Raw genomic sequence first — 18,135 nt, 5'->3', positions numbered from 1 at the left:
GGGACAGGGAGAGAGAGTCCTAACCCTTTTTTCCCCAGTAACTGCATGCTCCTCGGAGGGCACGCTGCGGCATGCTCTGGCCCAGCTGGAGCAGCTCTGCTTGCTGCAGTGACGTGCAGTCCCGTAGGTGCTTCTGTGCCATGGGAACTGTCAGTCCTGGCTCCGAGCTACCCTTTAGTGATTGCTCTGGGAACGGGATTGTTACACTGGGTAAATTTGGTATTTCTGTATCTGCTCAGGACTTGGACTGGATGCATTGAAAAAAAATAGCATAAGGTAGAGCCTGGTACAGATGGAGGGCTGACAGGAAAATGAGCACTGAGCGGGGTGCTCATTAAGCACTCCTCAGCGTTGGTGTCTGCTCCGCGGCCTCCCCATCCCCAGTGCACAAGCACAGACTGAAGCGGTGCAGGGAAGAGAACGGGCAGAGCCCCTCAGCCTGTGGCCATGGAGGTGTTTCAAGTGGTGCTGGACTCAATTAGCTGAGACAATCCAAAGCGTATATAAAGTATTTTTTCCTCTTTATTTCTTGCTTTATTCCCTATTGATCATTCCTCCCTACAAACATGGTGTTCAGTGTCAGTCAAAGCCTGGCCTGTGTTTCGAGTGTCTTTTCAGTCACACCTTTGCACGAGAACCATCTGTGGTAGTGGCTTGTCTGCTTGCCTCTGCCTGTTTGGCCAGGCTGGTGATTGAGTCAGATGTGACTTTCTGTACTTGGCATATCATATTCACAGTATGGCTGTTGTTGAATAGAGAAAATTTAAGACACTGGTATTAGTGGATGGATTAAAATACCAGCTGAGGATTCACTAGTCAGCCCCATGGCTTTTGGTGATGCTGAGAAGCACCATGTGGCTCTGTTCCCTTGCGAAATGAGTGTATCAACCCCAACAATGCTAGGTCAGGCGTGGTCTCTTGTCTTCTCATCAAGACACTGAGATCTGACAGCTTGTACTGTAAGGTATTAGTGCCTTCACATCATCAGTGCTCTGACTGTGCCATCATCAAAACGCTACAGAGGAAGTCGGTTTAGTTTCTCTCTGGTCACAGTCACGGCGTGTGCACCAGCTCCCACGTCATGCTCAGAGCACTGATTCTGAGTGGCATATTTAAGCACAGAGCAAAGGTATTTTAGCTCCCGAACAGCCATGTTCTTTGTGTGCTGGTCACACTTGGTGTGTTGAAAAGCCTGCTGAATGCTCAAAGCAGCAGCAGAGCTCTTTTCCCACAGTAGTGAACATCCACCGTCACCCACAGCCCAGCTGCTGTCCTGTACCTGAAGTCTGACAGCTGATTTTGGAAAAATAAACACTTTTACACCCACTGTCTTCTCTGCTCCAGTCACCACTACCTTATGTTAAAAAGCTAAAAAACCTCCAAGTTTCCAGAAGCCTGCCAAGACCTACAAGTGTTTCGGAATGATGAATAAAGGGTTTACTCATAACACCGAGTATGCTTCAAGCCTATCAAACTCCGTGCAGTATGGCTGTTCAGTGAACTACGCGTAGAAAGCACCACACGTAGCTCCAACAGCTGTACGCATTAACCATCAAGCCAAACGTCCTTTCCACCCACGGCTCACTTGGGCAAATACCTGCCATCCGCCTGGGCGCAGCTGCTTCCGCGGCATGCTGCATTCATCACTCTCTCGATGGCTGGGTTTCTGAGACTCATCATACTACTTCTCCACTTGCCTTGTGATCAGAGCCTGCCCTTGCTATAGGAGCTTAGACTAGTGAGACACCATCCAAGACTCTTGGATTATTTTAGAATCATAGAATGGTTAGGGCTGGAAGGGAGCTTCAAAGGTCATCTAGTCCAACCCCCCTGCAAGGAACAGGGATATCTCCAACTAGATCAGGTTGCTCAGGGCCTCGTCCAACCATTTTCCCATCATGCCACTGGCCGGCTGTATGGCAGCAGCATGTCCCTTACGTTCCCTGCTTGCTGGGTCTCTCCACAGCGACTGCTCACCTCTGTGAAGAGCAGAAACCTGTAGTAAGGATGCTCCCAGCTCCATGGGGTGCAGTGTGGGGAGTGCCGACACACTGGCTAGGCAGTTAAGTGGGAACCTCTTAGCCTCCCCTTCCCCATCATCCTGTTTTTTGTTGAAGTGGAAACACTGTGTGTGTTAAGCTGTTTCTGGTTCAACGAAGGGGCATTTGCTACCCGAAGGCAGGCTGTATTTGAATTTCCTTTCAAATGCCTCGTTAACTCTCTCCTGATTTACTGTGTTCGCGTTATCCTAGCGTTCTTTTACAACGCGCATCTTTCTTCTTGGAGGAGTGGCAAATGAGTAACCCAGAGCAGTAACTAACTGTGTGACCGAGCCAACTAAGGTACCCAGCATGGATGACACGTGCGTTACGTGGCTGCGGTGATACTGCTGCAATATGGTGAGATGTTCTGTGGTGGGTTTTGTGCAGGTTGTCTTTCTACCTTGTGCCTCATAGACGGCTCTTTCTGTTGTCTTCCTAGAAATTATTGTAGCACCATTTTCCTGGAGAAAAATAAATAGGGCTTCACTGCCACTCCAGGGTGGCTGAGGAAGTCCTTTTTAGCAGGACTTCAGGATACATGCTGCCTTCTTGGGGAAATCCTTGGCGTTCAGACAGCCCCAGTCACGCTCAGGCCCCAAGAAGCGTGTGTGCTCTGTAGCTGTTGACATTCAAAGGAGACTCTGACGTGATAAACCTGCGGGCGTCAGGCAGGCACTCCTGCTGGAGCAGGACCAGCTTGCAGATACACCACTGCACCACAGCTGAGGTGGGAATGGTTGGGAACGGCGTCAGGCAGGCGCGGACACAATCACTGCTGTGTTCAAGAGCCCCTCACAGCCTCCAGCCATGGGGGGGATTTGGTGTTTTTTTTTTTTAACTGTCAGGTGACCTTTTTTCCTGGCATAGGCCCTCTACGGGATGTGTAGTAAATAACCATTGTCCTTCAGCATAATTACTTACACCCTCCAGGAGACTTATTTTAAGCAGCTTAAGTGCTAAGTTTGGCCACCTTTAAGACTTAAGGCTCCATCCACCCCAGACTAGCTCGGAGGCCCCAGAACACTTTCTGCTCTGAAGGATGTCTCTACACACCGATGCTCGAGGATTTATTTCAAGGCTTTCCAAAGCAGGGCTGCGCTGGCAGCACAAGAGCATCCTCCACCAACAACACACCACTGAGCCTTGTTTGCTGGCTGAGGCATTTCACCAACAAGAAATTCCAGAGCATCAAATTTATGTTTGTTATGCAGTAAACGTGCTGTGTCCAAGTGATTCTCAATAAATGCTACTGAGAGCAAGGTCAGACACAGCAACTGCCAGACTAGCACCAACTGCTTTTCACGGTGCTCATGGGGAGTGAAGGGTTATCAACACCTGCCTGGCCCAGCAGCAATGGTGCTGAAGCTGCAGCCACGCTGGCTGCCTGCTGGCTGCCTGCGCTGCTTTCTTGGGGGGAGCTGACCGTTTGACTTGCTCTGTCCACAGCTCATCAGTGATGGCAGCGTGGTGTATGCAGAAGCCCTCTGGGACCATGTCACCATGGATGACCAAGAGCTGGGATTCAAGGCCGGTGATGTCATTGAAGTAATGGATGCTACCAACAAGGAGTGGTGGTGGGGGAGGATTCTGGACAGTGAAGGCTGGTTTCCAGCCAGCTTTGTACGGGTAAGAGCGTGATGTCTCTTTACGCCTCTCCATTAGCACCAAGTGTTTGTTCTTTTTCTCCAGGGTCAGTGTTCTGTAGTGACTTCTGAGCACTTTCACTGCTAGAAATAGCTGGTTCAACATGTCTTTGTTACTATTGCTCTACACATGGCTAAGGTACATCAGGCCCTCCTGGCTGAGCTGCCACCAGTGTGCAGAAGTCCCTCTTTACATGAGTAAATGAGGGCAAGGGTGGTTCAGTTCCAGACTCTGGAGCTAAGCTGAGCTGTGCCAGCTGGGGAGCTGCCCTGCATGGTGGTTGGCAGCCTGGGCTCTGGCTTACCCATATGTGTATTGGCTAGTTTGTGCCCAAGCACATGGCATCTCCTTCAGGAGTGTGCAACAAATACTGTTCTAGAGAAATCTCAGATGCAGCTGTCAGGGGTCTTCACTCTAGTGCCCATTTTAGACAGTATGGATGAGCATGGCACCAAATTTAGCTTTCTCCATCTGGTGCTGGGTCCAGTGCAATGCCACGTGCCAAAGTACGTAACCACCTGACTCACGCACACACCTTCTCTTAGGCCTGGAGTTTTCAACTGGGCTACCACACAGCATAGTATGCCAGGCATTTAAAAATGGAGGAGAAAACCACAGAAAATCTTGGAGGTCATGTGGGACAACTGATGAGGAGGTAGATATGACACTCTTGATGTTTTTGGGCCAAGGCTCGTAGGTCAAAGCTCTCCCCTGGTGCCAGCTACAAAGACCGTACAGAAATAGCTACATAGAACAGCCCAGGCAGTCCTAGCTGCATACTACAAAGGCTGGATTAATTTCCAGCAGAGCATTCTGAAACACATCTGAATTCTGTGTGCAAGTGAGGGCATGAAACAAGAGCCTGGGTAACTGCTGTGCGCTCCGTTCCTGCTGTGAGAAGGGCTTTTTTCCCTTCTTTGGGCTGTGACTGTTGGTGTGGATGCCTGACTCTGCTTTCACCGCTTCAAGGCAGGTTCCTCAGCACTGCCAAGGCAATGAGGTGCCAAGGGCAGAGGTTCTCAGCCCTTTAGCTCTTTATCCAGGTCCCTTCAGATCACAAGTGAGCAAAACCAGGTGAAGCATGAAAGGAGGTGATCTGAAGTGATCTGGTGTCTGTAGCAAAAGTCCTTAGAGGAGTGGGACAGATAGTGCTGTAAAAGTTTTGAAATGCTTTGTTATAGATTGCAGGAGACGGTCTCAGCTGGATAACTGTCACAAACGGTGGATGTTTTGGCAAGTAAGGTAACTAGGACCAAACTCTCAGCACTGGTGGAGATGGAACTGCTTTTTTCACAGTCCAGGCCTTTTTTTCTTTCATGTTACTAATAAGTTGAATCATTGTCCTGGCTGGCAAAACCCTGTGAGACAGGATTTCAGGGGAAAGAAGACTAGTTTGAGCCATTGGGGATGCAGAGTAACACGTTCTTTTAGCAGAGTAATTACAACACTTACTCAAGCATCTGAGTGAAGATTTCCTGATAACTATCACTGGGTCTCAAGCTTACTGCTGGGATAAATCTGCAGGTCTTGCAGTTACCCCACATGATTTTCAGGGCAAGGTCTGAGTTTAAGACTAGCCAGTGTTGTTCTGCTCACAGTGAAGGAAAACCAGGATTGCACATCTTGAGGTCTTCACCAGCTGTGAACACTGAGTAAATGTGATCTGTGCCTATGTTGACACGGGATGAGTGTGCACTGGTTTTTAGATGTAGACATTTGTGGTTTGTGTATCAAGTAGTAAGTAATCCTGCCCAGAAGAAACACGTTAAAAGTTTAAAGCAGTTCTGTGTCATTGTACTAAAAATGCCTATAGTTAAGCACGTTCCTACTTCAGTGTTTTTCTCTTCTCTGTGCTGATTTGTGTACAAAATATTCCCATGAGCACTCTGAGCTACAATCCTACGACATAAAAGAAAGCTCCTAAGTAAGTGAAATGCACCCATCATTGCCTGCTGTTACCTAAGGTACTCTGCTGCTGTTGACAGCACAGGCTCTGGGACGGTGGTGGTGCTCTCTGCTCACGCTGTGCTGCCATCTGATGGGCACTGTGAAGGAACCCCGAGTTTCACACACAGCCCTGTAGTGTAATGCTGTTCCTTACCACATTATATCCCACTGGCATCTGTATCTGCTTTTACATTAACAACAAATTCTCTTTAAGATATTGAGAGACCATCTGTTACTTGTAGCATGAGAACAACAACAAAGCTATATACAAAAATAACTATTTACGAGTTTCCTCCTCCCTTCCTTCTCACCCCCTCACAAGTACCTAGGCAGATTTCACTTGATAAACCATCTCCTGTCCTGATTTCGTATCTGTTCCTCCTGGAGGACTCTGCATCATTCCTGTGACTTCTGTCCACAAGAGACGCCTGCTTAAAACCACCCACAGCACACACTAGGAGCAGCTGTCATGTGGCTTGAAAGTGCCCTCCCAAAACTGACCATTGGCCGTAGCTTCCCCACGGGGAAAACACGTTAACAAGTAGCACACCTGTGGCAGCCCTCCTCACTCCTTATCCTCGCTCAGTCTTTGTCTGCCATTCATTCAGCTGTCCCAAACTTCTTTCCCTTGGAAGAGTTGTGTTTAGCAATACAAATGGTGAACATTTTGTGTCTGGCACAGCTCCGAGTAAACCAGGATGAGCCCATGGAAGATCATCCCCTGAAGGTAGAGGGTGGCAAAGACGACGACTCCAGCAGTGGAACCCGCCGCTTTGGAATGGGGCAGACCACCAAAGATCAAATGAGGACCAATGTCATCAATGAGATCATAAGCACAGAGAGAGACTACATCAAGCACCTGAAGGACATTTGTGAGGTAACAGAACAGAGAGGGAAGTGAATGTAAGAACTTGTCTGAAGGACAACAGAGTTGTCCCGTTCTTGCCCAGAGAGCGACCCTAAGCAGGTAACTTTTCTGAAAATGAGGCCGTATTTCCATCAGAGCCTGCTCTGCTAAATGATGCTGCATGCTCAGAAAGCAGAAGACAATTCATTTCAGCAGTATCCCAAACGCCTCCGTATTTGGAGCACCCACTTGGGCTCTGATTAAATGGAATTAATTGAATTTCCCAAGCCAGAGAAAAGTAAATGTCTAGGATTGCTGTCCTCTTTAATAGATGTTCTGAGGTAATACAATCAGCAACTCCAGCCTTCAGGCGAGTCATGCTCAGATCCAAATAACTGGGGGATGTTCAGCCAATTAGATCCTTCACTTGCAAATATGCTGAGCGTTGCGACCCCTCTTCCAGAAGAGATACGCTGTCATGTACACTGGGGTAAGTGAAGGTAATTGCTGAGAGTTTTGTAGGAACACAGTTTTTCTCTGAAGTGACACAAAAATGTAGTGCCTTCCAGGAGAGACAGCCGGGTGAAGCAGCACATGCTTAACAAATGAGCCTTTCCTCCTGCAGCGTCCCTCCATGTTCTTTGTGCCCTCCTTCTCCCTTGAGTCCACCAGGCATTTCCTATCACAAGCATCCAAACCAGACCCACAACTGGATTTAATTGGCCTAAATCTAGCAGTGGATGAGTGCTGGGGTCAGAACTCCCCATAGCCCACAGATAGGTAAAGGTGTCTTTAACAGGACAGAAAGCAGCTCTGGGACTCCTTCAAGTATGGATTTCAGTATCGTTTAAGGCAGTGATCTACCCGGTGGTATAGAGGAAATAATAGCTAATGCATGGATGCACCTATGCGGGAGGAGGGTACAGGAACCTGGTGTACGACTGCCTACAGTCCGTGGGGTTTTCTGTTGACAACGAAAGGCCACAGAGCAAATGCCCAGGAAGCTTCCCAATTTGGTTTCCTCCCAGGGTTACATCAAGCAGTGCCGCAAAAGAGCTGACATGTTTACAGAAGAGCAGCTGAAGACAATCTTTGGGAACATTGAGGACATCTACAGGTGCCAGAAGAAATTTGTTAAAGCACTAGAGAAGAAATTCAACAAAGACCACCCACATTTGAGTGAGGTCGGCTCATGCTTCTTGGAATATGTAAGTAAATTTGACTTCATGGGAAAGGGCATGGATTAAGCCAGAGGATTTAGAAATTGATCTGACAGAACTGAAGTGCTGTTTAAAAAAACCCACCCAAACAAATTAAATGCCACCACCCCCCCATTACCCATCTCCCAACCAAACATCCTCTAGCTCTTGTGGCTGTGGAAAGAATGTTTTCCAAGTGCCTCAGCTTCTGAGCACTACGCTCCCTGCCAGACCATGCTACTTTAGGCAAAAACATAGGACTATTCCAAAACGTCGAGCTGTTCCTGAGTTTACATCCACGGTGTTTTCAGGTCAGTGCAGGATCAGCAACTGCTGATCCAGTCACTAGAAACATTCAGCTGAGCATGGGCCAGAATCCACGGAAATGTCTCGGTCTCTCAGACAAGCTGCACGTGCTGTGACTTGTAATACTCCCTGCCCGTCCCCAGCTTTAGGGCTCCAGGATCTGGGGAGGACACAAATTACCCAACAGCCCCAGGTGACACAGTAGGCCCCACACAGGGCACCCACCCAGAGCGGTGCGAGCCAGGCTGTCGCCCAGCAGAACACGGGCAGTAAATCCCTCCATTTCCCTTGCAGCAAACAGAGTTTCAGATATACTCTGAGTACTGTAACAACCACCCCAACGCCTGCATGGAGCTGTCCCGCCTCACCAAAGTCAACAAGTACGTCTACTTCTTCGAAGCCTGCCGCCTGCTGCAGAAGATGATCGACATCTCCCTGGATGGGTTTCTGCTGACTCCCGTGCAGAAGATCTGCAAATACCCACTGCAGCTGGCGGAACTCCTCAAATACACCAACCCCCAACACAGGTGGGTCAGCGTGGTGGGGAGGGGAGGAACGAGACTGGTCTTGTGGAAACGGACTAACACAGAAGCATATGTTGAGGGCAGCCTGCAAAAAAGCAGCCAATGCCACAATTCTTGTGTTACCTTGCAGAAAATAGGAAAAAGAAGTATTTCTCTATCAAATACATCATTTTCCATTACAACAGAACTGGGTTTTGCTGTTCTGTTACAAGAACTACAGTTGCAAGGTGCACCTCACAGAGGTACTTTCCTATTTTATTTGGCCTGCATACCTGTGATACCAGCACATACGTACTTCAGAGTTAAGTATTTGTTTCTGGTGGTGTTTAAAACTTTTCTCCAAAAGCACTGGTTGAATATACCCCAAATATCCATGAAACTATGCCATAGCACGTCAGGGCTGACTGGTAGTCTTGAATTCTGCCCAGTGCTTCCCCAGTGGGAAATTGTGGCCTACAGCAGCCAAGCCACGCGTGCTCAGTACCTCTCCAGCACTAGCTCAAAGGCCTCCAAATCTGTTGCTCCGTTTCAGGGTGAAGGCACTGTCCTCAGCTCAAGTAACTACTCACTTAATCAAGCATCTGAAATAATTAGCTACAGAAATAAAACATGAAAAATCACTATTGAAGTGTTGCTATTGGTCCATTGCAGCCTGACTTAATGTTACCTTCCTAATGACAGCACTGCAATTTTTCAGAATGGTTTTACGCATCTCTTATTAAATCTGTAAGCACGGTGTTCTGGAGCGGACCTCTCAACAGAACGCTCCATAATGCAGCACACAGAGGTTTTCAAAGCTGCACTAGTGACAAGTTGTGCAGAACAGCTCCTTCCCAGCAACTCTGAACTCAGCACAAGTAACTGGTAGTAGCAGATGGTGTGTGGAGGAGGGGAGATCAGCTTCTGTCCTGCCCTTCCAGATAAACCATCAGCTCCTGTTTGAAATGAAGCCAGTTATTGCGGAACTGCCTTACCTATGCGTGACAGAACCAGCCCCCCTATGAAAACAGTGGCATTAACAATACATTGTATTATGTTGCAGAAAATAAAGGCTGGGAAAGCCCTGGAGATTCTTCCAGCATCTCCTACTTACACCTCTTGAGGCTGAATTTGATTGCTCACCCCCCTCCCTTCCACACATTGGGCCTGGATTTGTTACAAGACTATAAGCTGTGCCTCAAATCCAGCACGTGTCTGAAAAGCTGCCCACAGAAACACGTACCTCTGACTTCCAGTATAAACCAGCTGGGATAACTGCAAGTGAAACTCGTGTTTTCTGCTCTCCAGCCCTGGGCCATGCCAGACTGTGCTCCTTTGGAGTGTAGGTACAATAAGCACGTGTCATTTTGTCACGCCTAACACCTCTGCTCTACCCTAGGGATTTTAAAGATGTCGAAGCTGCCTTAAATGCCATGAAGAACGTTGCTCAGCTCATCAACGAGAGAAAGCGGCGGCTGGAGAACATTGACAAAATTGCTCAGTGGCAGAGTTCCATAGAAGACTGGGAGGTAAGAGACTGACTTTGCCCATGAAATGAATGTTCTGGTTTGTCCCTCTTCTCCGTCCTCCAACAGCTTCTGCCTACAGCAAGCTCTTCGTAAGCACTGCTAGCTAATCCTACCTCGGCTCTGCGGCCCCTGTTTGTGTGGGTTTTTTTGTTCATTTTGTTTTTTGTTTTTTTTTATTTAAACCAACGTGATCTTTTAGTACAACTGAAATGGTCTAGCACATAACCCAGCTAGACCAGCTGCCTTTGTATGTTCCCTGGGATTTTTGCTTCCCCATTTTCCTTGCAGAATAAAATTAGCCTGTAGGTTGGTGAAATCCTATTGTTTCCTTCTTGGCCTCCATTTTCTCTTGAGTGATTCCAGACTGTCAAGATGGGCAGAATTGCCCCTTAATGCTTAATAAGCCACAATATTCTTGCAGAAAGGCAAGCTGATACAGCAACAAAGGAAGCCAAGGTTCCCTGTAGACTCAATATAAAAAACCTGCTAAATAAAGAAAACTACTAATTTTCTAAATCCTAGACTGAATAAAACCAGACTGTCTCTGTCCCTAAGGGTGTCAGGCCAAATTCTCAGCTCTCTGCTTATGTGCCTCCTTTAATGTCACGCGTGGATCAGCTGCCCTGAGCAGACTCCCTGGAAAAAGGAGGTTTTTTCATTTTAACACACTACCATTTTTATCCAATTCAGTTCCTGTTCCCTGGGTGCCAAGGGCACGGTGTCTCCCTGATGTGACAAGGACTGCCCCCCGGCACAGAGGGTCCCCCTCATTCCCAGAGGAGAGTTTTGTTAGCAGGAATTCAGGCCCCGCAGCCAAGCTGAGGTTTTCTTAAGAGACTGCAGTCTTATTTCTTGTCCCGTTTTCAGATGGCTGAGACCAACCTGTTCTTTGTGCTGTTCTCAGGGTGAAGATGTCCTAGTCAAAAGCTCAGAACTCATCTATTCTGGGGAATTAGCCAAAATCTCCCACCCTCAAGCCAAGAGTCAACAGAGGATGTTCTTTCTCTTCGATCACCAGCTTGTCTGCTGCAAGAAGGTAAGGTCACCAGCCAGGCACAAATGCTATCTACTACAATGCTAAAGAATGTGAGCGAGCTCCCTCTCTCCCCTTTGTTTCATTAATACGTACCAGCACCGTATGTGCTTCTGGCCCAGAGATGTTTACGTGCGTTTGTTGCAGCCTTTTCTCTGATATTCTGGGGTGTTCCGTGCACCTGACGCAGTGTACGCTCCAGGAACGAACTACTGGCCTAATCCCCATAGCAAGAGAGGAAAGCAATGCACCGCTTGTAGGGTTAGTGTATGGATTTATTTTACACAACTTGAGTATTGTCACCCATTTTACTTTCAATATTTTTTTTTTTTCAACTGTGCTGCCACATCACATTAATACCATATTCAGAAGGTAACTGCAGCTTTGATGAAGAGCTGTGGGCCTTGACAGTCTGTAAGACCATATTAACATCACATGCAATAGGCTGTATGTACAGCCCGTGCTATTTTTCACAACCTAAGTAGTGAAAGAAATCTTCCTTCATAGAGCCACGGCATAGAGATACCTCCAGGTAGCATGAGACCCTCACTGTTTTATCACTGCTCTCAAATTTACTTTTCATTGTCAACACAGAACCGAAAGCCAATTAGGATCTTTTCGGCTAACTAGGACTGTAGGAATCAAACACTATTTTCTGACGCTGGCTTAATGAGGATTTGGGATCATGTGCAGTGACAGAAGCTTGCTTCTCATTCAGAGCTCTTCAGGGCAGCTGATATCCCACAACTGTAGCTGCCAGCCAATGCTCACCCCACCACTGAAGAAACCATGTGATTTCCCTCACTGCCAACTGTGTCCACAGGAGCTTAGCACTCCGCAATTCTATAGATTCAAATCCAGTACCAATTTTTTCTTACAGGACTGTTAACGACTGCCAAGAAGATTAAATATTTCATCATGTCAAAGAAAATGAATGTTTTAGGAAGAGAGAGGACAGGAAACAGTAACATCTGTATGAGTCTGTGTGATCTCTTTTACAGGACCTTCTGCGTCGGGACATCTTGTATTATAAGAGTCGGATCAACATGGATGATATGGAAATACTGGATGTAGAAGATGGGAAGGACAAGGACTTCAATATCAGTGTGAAAAATGCATTTAAGTTGCACTGCCGAGACACTGAGGAAGTCCACTTATTCTGTGCAAAAAAGCCTGAGCAGAAACAGCGCTGGCTGAAGGCATTTGAGAATGAAAGGAGACAGGTTCAGCTTGACCAGGAGACAGGTATGGAAAGAGCAGTGCTCTGAGCAGTGGGTTTTTGAGGTGGTTCATGGTTTGTTTTTTTTTTTTTCCACCAGCCAATGCATAGGAGTGAAAGTGGGGGAAGCCAGTCCATGCACCAGTCAAACGCTGGGCTGCTGAGCTGCACATTCTGAATGAACCTGTGCAATTAAAAAAACAAACAAACAAACCCCTGTGAGCAACACTGCAGCATGTCCTCAGGGAGGCTGATGGGTCTTTAATGAGTCCAGACAGCGCTGACAAAAGAGTCAATACATTACACACGGCTTCCGTTATTTTGCAGTATGGTGAGAGCGCCCAACTTGGCAATATCTATACAAAACAGGTTCAGTCAAGGGTTCTCATTATGAGAGAGGGTTTTCATTGTTGGTCCAAATCCTGCTTAATTCAGACATGTGTGATCTACTGAGATTGGAATCACAACTGGTTCTTCACCCAGCAAAGCATAGGGGGAAAGGGCAGGCAGTAAACCTTGCATGAGAGGTACGGTTGTGCAGTGCAGCGCAGGCTTGGGGGGAGCAGTATGTGCCCCTTCCAGCTTTGGGAGTAATTTTTGCTTGTGACTTCCCACCTCAGGCATTTTCCTACCCCCATACTTCCCTTACTGTCTATGCCAGTGTCTTCCCATCAGATAGAAAATGATAACCTACCTGCTGGTGACAAACTCTATTTTATCTTCAAGGTTTTTCAATCACAGAGGTACAGAAAAAGCAGGCAATGCTGAATGCCAGCAAGCAGCACCATACTGGGAAGCCTAAGGGTGAGTCACACCTGAGTGTACAAATGCTGTACAGCTGGCGGGGGTGGTTCCACATTTACTATATAGGAAGAGTTTCAATGAAGTGGCATTAACAAACTGTTGAGAAGGGCAGATGGTGAGCTCAGATGTGACAATCTGCAGTACAGTTCCTGGCCGATTCAGACAGCTGGAGTCAGGAAACTATTGCTAACCACAGGAGAGCTGCTTTGCACCTTACCACAGAGCGCTGTGCCAGAAACCAGTTACATACAAGCCGGCAGCTTCTGTTGGAAGGCTAATTTCACAGTCTCACCCTAGAAGCCAGGCTCTCCAAGCACTACGGCATTCCCTTTGTGAAAAGACAAGATTAAGTTTTGTAGTGATCCCCATGATGCAAAGAGGGTCACGAAGGTGGCAGGGACTATTCCTGCCTGGGCAGGTGTGCCTGTGGAAGATGTGATTTTGGCAGAATGCCACAGGTAGGTACCATGCTCATTGACAAACCTGTTCATTAAAACTTCAAGAGACAAGAAAGATTCAGCAGCACCAGAGGAGTGAACTCAAGCAACAGAAACGACAGTTCCTGTGCCTGCAGCACTGTCAGCTCAAGATTCCTGCTACCCTATTTTGTGATGCCACCACCCCTCTTTATATCCAGAGGAAGGGATGTCACTTGCTTTCCTTTGGACCCACAGAGAGGGAACCAGTTCTGCTTGGTGGTACCAGCCAGCAGTTAAATCCTAGCCAACCCTCCAGTGAGAAAGCTTGGCTAAATTTCCAGATAAGTCAGAAGTAAGATTTGGCTGCAGAGGGAAGTCTGGAAGGAGGCCAGACCTCTCCAACAGAGCAAAGCCCTAGAGGCAGAGCTGTACAGGAGCCCCACAAGCCAGCCCTGTCTGCAGGTAGGCACTGGCCATTACAACTCAGAAACCCAGTGTAGGAAGTTGTAACAGGCAACAGAGGCACAGGCACATCAGCTGCTTCTCCTGAAACAACCAAAGGCACCGGTTAAGTTTGTCACTAATGACAAGCTACAGCTCTTTGGCCTTGCTGTCGTGTTGAGAGAACACCTGTCTGTGTACGCTTTGTACTTTTAGGACTTCCCCAGCATCAAGTCTAATCCTAAAATGCCATGCTGAAACTAAGGGTAATACTAAACCAAACCCAATTCACTCCCCTGCAGCTTTAACAGGCACGGGGCAGCGGGTGGGGAAGGGAGCTGCGTGCTCAACTAACCTGCTTCCCGATCTCCTCCTCATCACAGCTGTCACCAGGCCATACTACGACTTCCTGATGCGTCAGAAGCATCCCACCCTGCCTACTACGCTCCCTCAGCAGCAAGTCTTCATGCTGGCAGAGCCCAAGCGCAAGCCCTCGAACTTCTGGCAGAACATCAGCAGGCTGACGCCCTTCCGGAAATAAGGGCAGCCCCGTGTTTGTGCCTGAACCCCTTCTGAGAAAGCACTTTATCCGTCAGTCCTGGGAGGTGGAGCCCAGGTTCTTCCAATCCTTTGTTTACAGAGGATGGCACGTGTGCTCCTGCCTTCCCTATTTATTTTGCAGAGCGACTGACCACACTGGCTGAGGTGAGACACTGTGCGTGTGCTTGCACACACGTGTGCATTTGTGCCAGTCCCATCGAGCCAGCCTTGCACAGAGCCCAAGAGGCAAACTTCCAGGAAGAGCTCACAGGAGGGAGCCTGACGTGATGCATCTAAAAAGATTTTGCTTGTCAGCTGTCCTTTGACTCACTCCTCCTGCTGTGAACACTACTGCTGTCTGGCAGCTGCCAGAGAGGGGATGGCAGCTGATGCGCCTGCAGGCTCCCTGTCCACTGACAGGCTCAGAACAACAGTTCAGAGTCACTGACATGATACATTTTCCACGGAGGGATAAAACCCTTCTGCTCTCTGCCCACCCCTACTCCCCACGTTTCTCAAAGACATGATCCTCCTCCACATGTCTAACTAACGCAGTTAGCCTTTGCAGGCACCCAGACGAGACAACAGTGAGTATTGCACTGTGACCTTTTCTTTCCTTTAGTTCAGCACCACTGATGAACTCCATAGTACACTGAACTGTGCCAATCAACCTGCAGCATGAGTAAAGTTCAAGAATCTCTCTAGTGGGTTTGAGTTACGTAAGTTAGAGAAAAATGTGCCTAATTAATACCGTACTCAATTCCTTAGATTCTCGTCTCTCCATCACTCTGCCATATCTCCTGGCCAATGAAAATGCTCTTTGTTTGTAATGTGTTTATTTATGGTAAAAATCAGAACTGTTTATTTTGTAAGTCTGTAATTGTTCTTGTCAGATGTTAACTTTGATGCCTGTTTTGTCTGTTTGTGGTTTGTTGTTTTTTTTTTTTAAAGAAAGGTCAATATTTGCAAACTTAGCTCCCAGAGTCAGAGTGGACTGTTCAACTCTGACAGACTAAAACCATGGTTATTATGCAAACTCCCACAGACCCTCAATTCTCAAGGGGTATTACTACAGGTTTTTAACACCTTTAAAAAAATGTAAGGCCACTTTAGAAAGGCCTAAATTTGGCAGTAAGAGCCTCACTTTAAAGTACCCAAGTTTCAAAATGTGGCCAAAAAGAATTAATTTAAACCTTCGTTAGCAAAAGGAAAGAGTGAGTTGCCTTACCGTAGCAAGAGTTAGAAGCCATACTAACTGAATTCCCTAGCTTAGGAGATGTACTGTGACATTGGAAGAAAGACGCTTGTTCCAACATGATGCGACGCGTGAGCAAGCCCTAACTGTCTGCAGAGCTCAGAAGGCCAGTGTTTGTTGATGCTGTAGCTGACCAAAGTCTGGTCATCCAGGGATATCTGAATTCAGTAGCATGTACAAAGTCATTCTTGCACTATACCTTTCTCCCCTAGACGAGGGGCAACATTTAATTTCATAAAGAAACTTGTCAAAGTGACTCTTGGCCTGTGTTTGTCTCCAACATGTCTATCTGTGTGAACTTGTTTCTCTTCAAAGTCACTGTAGAGATTCTGCTCTTCCAGCTTAAAAAAAAAAAACAAACCCACTTATCAAGAGAAGCCATGCTAAGAAGGTCACCCTTTAAAACAGCCATCCTTTGGACTGAAGACTGGTGAAGGAGAGACCATACCAGAGATGAGCAGGTTACTCAGAACACTGATCAAGGTTAGCAAGTCACCAGCTCCCAATTCCTGCTAGTTACTCAAATGGAAAACATGTCTAGGAAACATAAAAAAAGCTGCAAGGGATGCTCAAGCCCACTTTGAGCAATATGGAATTAAAGAGGAACTGCAAACACCTAGTAGTAAGAAATGTATTTGAAAGAGAACCCAGCTGCTCCTCCTAGGACCTGCCCACCGTGCTCTCCCCTGCCCTTCTTCCTCAGAAGACACACAACTCCTTGCTCTTCTCCTACCTAAGCAGAACCAGATGTGACATCACCATTCAATATGGTCATACAGAGAGTGGTGACTTTAAAAAAAAAACACCACCAAATCACAACCCAAAACTTCCCTCTCATGTAGAAGCACAAGAGATGTCTGCCCATGGAAGGTTTAGCACTTCTCCCTGCCCTCCCTACCCTGTTACTGTCACCCCCTGCTCCCTTCACCCCATGCAACAGAGGAAAGTGGGGCTTACCCAACCGGAAGCAGAGCCCTGACATGCTGACTCCCTCACAGTGACCTGAACCAGCACAAACATTGACAAATGACAGATCTGAGCTGTAAGAAAAAAAAAAAAGGCACCTCTAACAGCTGGCAGCAGCTGGGAAAGCAAGCCAGTGGGACAGTGCAGGAACGGCCTTCACACACTGCACAGAAACATATGGGTCACTAAACCTGGGGGGAAACACCAACCAGGAAAAAAAGCCCCAAAAGTCCATGTGCACATGCACGTGCGCTCACACACACACGCAGGCTCACACGCCTTTCAGGGGCACACCCCCGCCCCTGCTGCCTGACTCCAAGCTGTCGCACCCCCTGAGCCGAGCAGCACTCCCGGGGCCATCACAGCACCCAGGGCTGAGCTCCCCTCACTGCAGAGCCACAAGCAGAAGACAGTCAGACGCAGCCAGCACCCCTCCGGCACAGCACGCAGTAGTTTTGTGTCTACCCTACGTGTCTGCACCCTCCTTTCCTTCTTATCCATGGCTTGTTTGTTTTGATTGGCCAGGAAGAAAGTCTTTTGGCATGGAAATAATTAGTTTTCTGCACTTATCAGCTTTGTAGTAACTGGGGGAGGAATGCTGGAGCCGGCAGTGACCCTAGGCTGGAAGGGACCTAGGGACAATTCCACACACATCCCCCCCCCCAACACACCCTCTCAAAGCAAGACCAAACCAACTGTGATGCTGCATCAGGTTGCTCATGGTCTTGTCCAGTTGCTGAGTGTGCTCAAGGATGGAGATTTCACCTAAAACCTCTCTGGCTCTTGGTTCAATACCTCACTGTCCCTATTATGAAAAAAATCCTCATACATTCAGTTTCCTTTGCTGCAACTTCTGCTCTGTTTTTAATTTGTACTTTGCTTTACGTCTACACTGAAGTCACTCCCATGCAAACCCTGACCTAGTCTACCAAATGGAGTGACAGTGGCAGAGTCCCCTCAAGTGCAGCGGCTCTGAAGGGCAATAAATGGCACTCCCCCCCCCGCTAACACAAACGTACGAATTGCCTACTATTGTCTGTGTAGCAATACTCTGAACAGTAAGATAGGCTTCAAGTTGCTTAAATTATCAGACTAAATTTACCACCACTTCCAGAATTGACTTCAGATCTGACCAGTGCACACAAATGATTTATAGAGAGAATTTTTTTTATAAAAATCCAAGTGCCAAAACAGACTTCTCCAGCCAAACAGTGCACCAGTCGATGAAAGGCCATTCATTTCTGGTAGAGAGAAATACAGGCTCTACTTGACTGCCTATCAGTACTCTTCCAAAAAAGTGTCTTCAGTTGGGATTCTAGTCTTGCAAGAAACATTTGAAGCTAGGATCTGATCTCCTATGCAAGACTGAAATCAGGGATAAGAGCTGATCACACTGACAGAGGCGGAAACCTTTAACACAGTAGGTGGAGTTACAGCAGTG

General features: G+C 47.4%; 1 protein-coding gene across 4 annotated transcripts; it reads left to right on the top strand.

Moving 5' to 3' along the window:
* The first annotated feature begins 3,527 nt into the window (after nt 1-3,527).
* On the top strand, nt 3,528-14,593 carry ARHGEF4 (Rho guanine nucleotide exchange factor 4). Of its 4 annotated transcripts, none has more exons than XM_009988294.2 (9): nt 3,528-3,668; nt 6,316-6,510; nt 7,509-7,688; nt 8,280-8,512; nt 9,888-10,017; nt 10,922-11,053; nt 12,052-12,295; nt 12,996-13,073; nt 14,317-14,593. In XM_009988294.2, exons 1-9 carry the CDS (start codon nt 3,543-3,545, stop codon nt 14,472-14,474), a joined length of 1,476 nt encoding a protein of 491 aa, XP_009986596.2. In that variant the 5' UTR covers nt 3,528-3,542; the 3' UTR covers nt 14,475-14,593. The 4 variants fall into 4 exon arrangements, with proteins under 4 accessions (XP_009986596.2, XP_009986597.2, XP_086474368.1 ...); XM_009988295.2 differs by having other exon boundaries at nt 12,996-13,088; XM_086618242.1 differs by having other exon boundaries at nt 12,996-13,101; nt 14,327-14,593.
* The last annotated feature ends 3,542 nt before the right edge of the window (nt 14,594-18,135 follow it).

The sequence above is a fragment of the Tauraco erythrolophus genome, chromosome 11, assembly GCF_009769465.1.
Source record: "Tauraco erythrolophus isolate bTauEry1 chromosome 11, bTauEry1.pri, whole genome shotgun sequence".
Classification (NCBI taxonomy): Eukaryota; Metazoa; Chordata; class Aves; order Musophagiformes; family Musophagidae; genus Tauraco; species Tauraco erythrolophus.
Note: the sequence above shows the minus strand (reverse complement) of the source record. Positions and strands in the feature narration are given on the sequence as shown.

Excerpts from the sequence above, each read along its gene's own strand:
- ARHGEF4 (XM_086618242.1), top strand. The coding sequence starts at position 3,543 with ATGGATGACCAAGAGCTGGGATTCAAGGCCGGTGATGTCATTGAAGTA. Across the intron at positions 3,669-6,315 it reads TTCCAGCCAGCTTTGTACGG|CTCCGAGTAAACCAGGATGA; the intron begins GTAAGAGCGTGA and ends TGTCTGGCACAG. Across the intron at positions 6,511-7,508 it reads ACCTGAAGGACATTTGTGAG|GGTTACATCAAGCAGTGCCG; the intron begins GTAACAGAACAG and ends GTTTCCTCCCAG.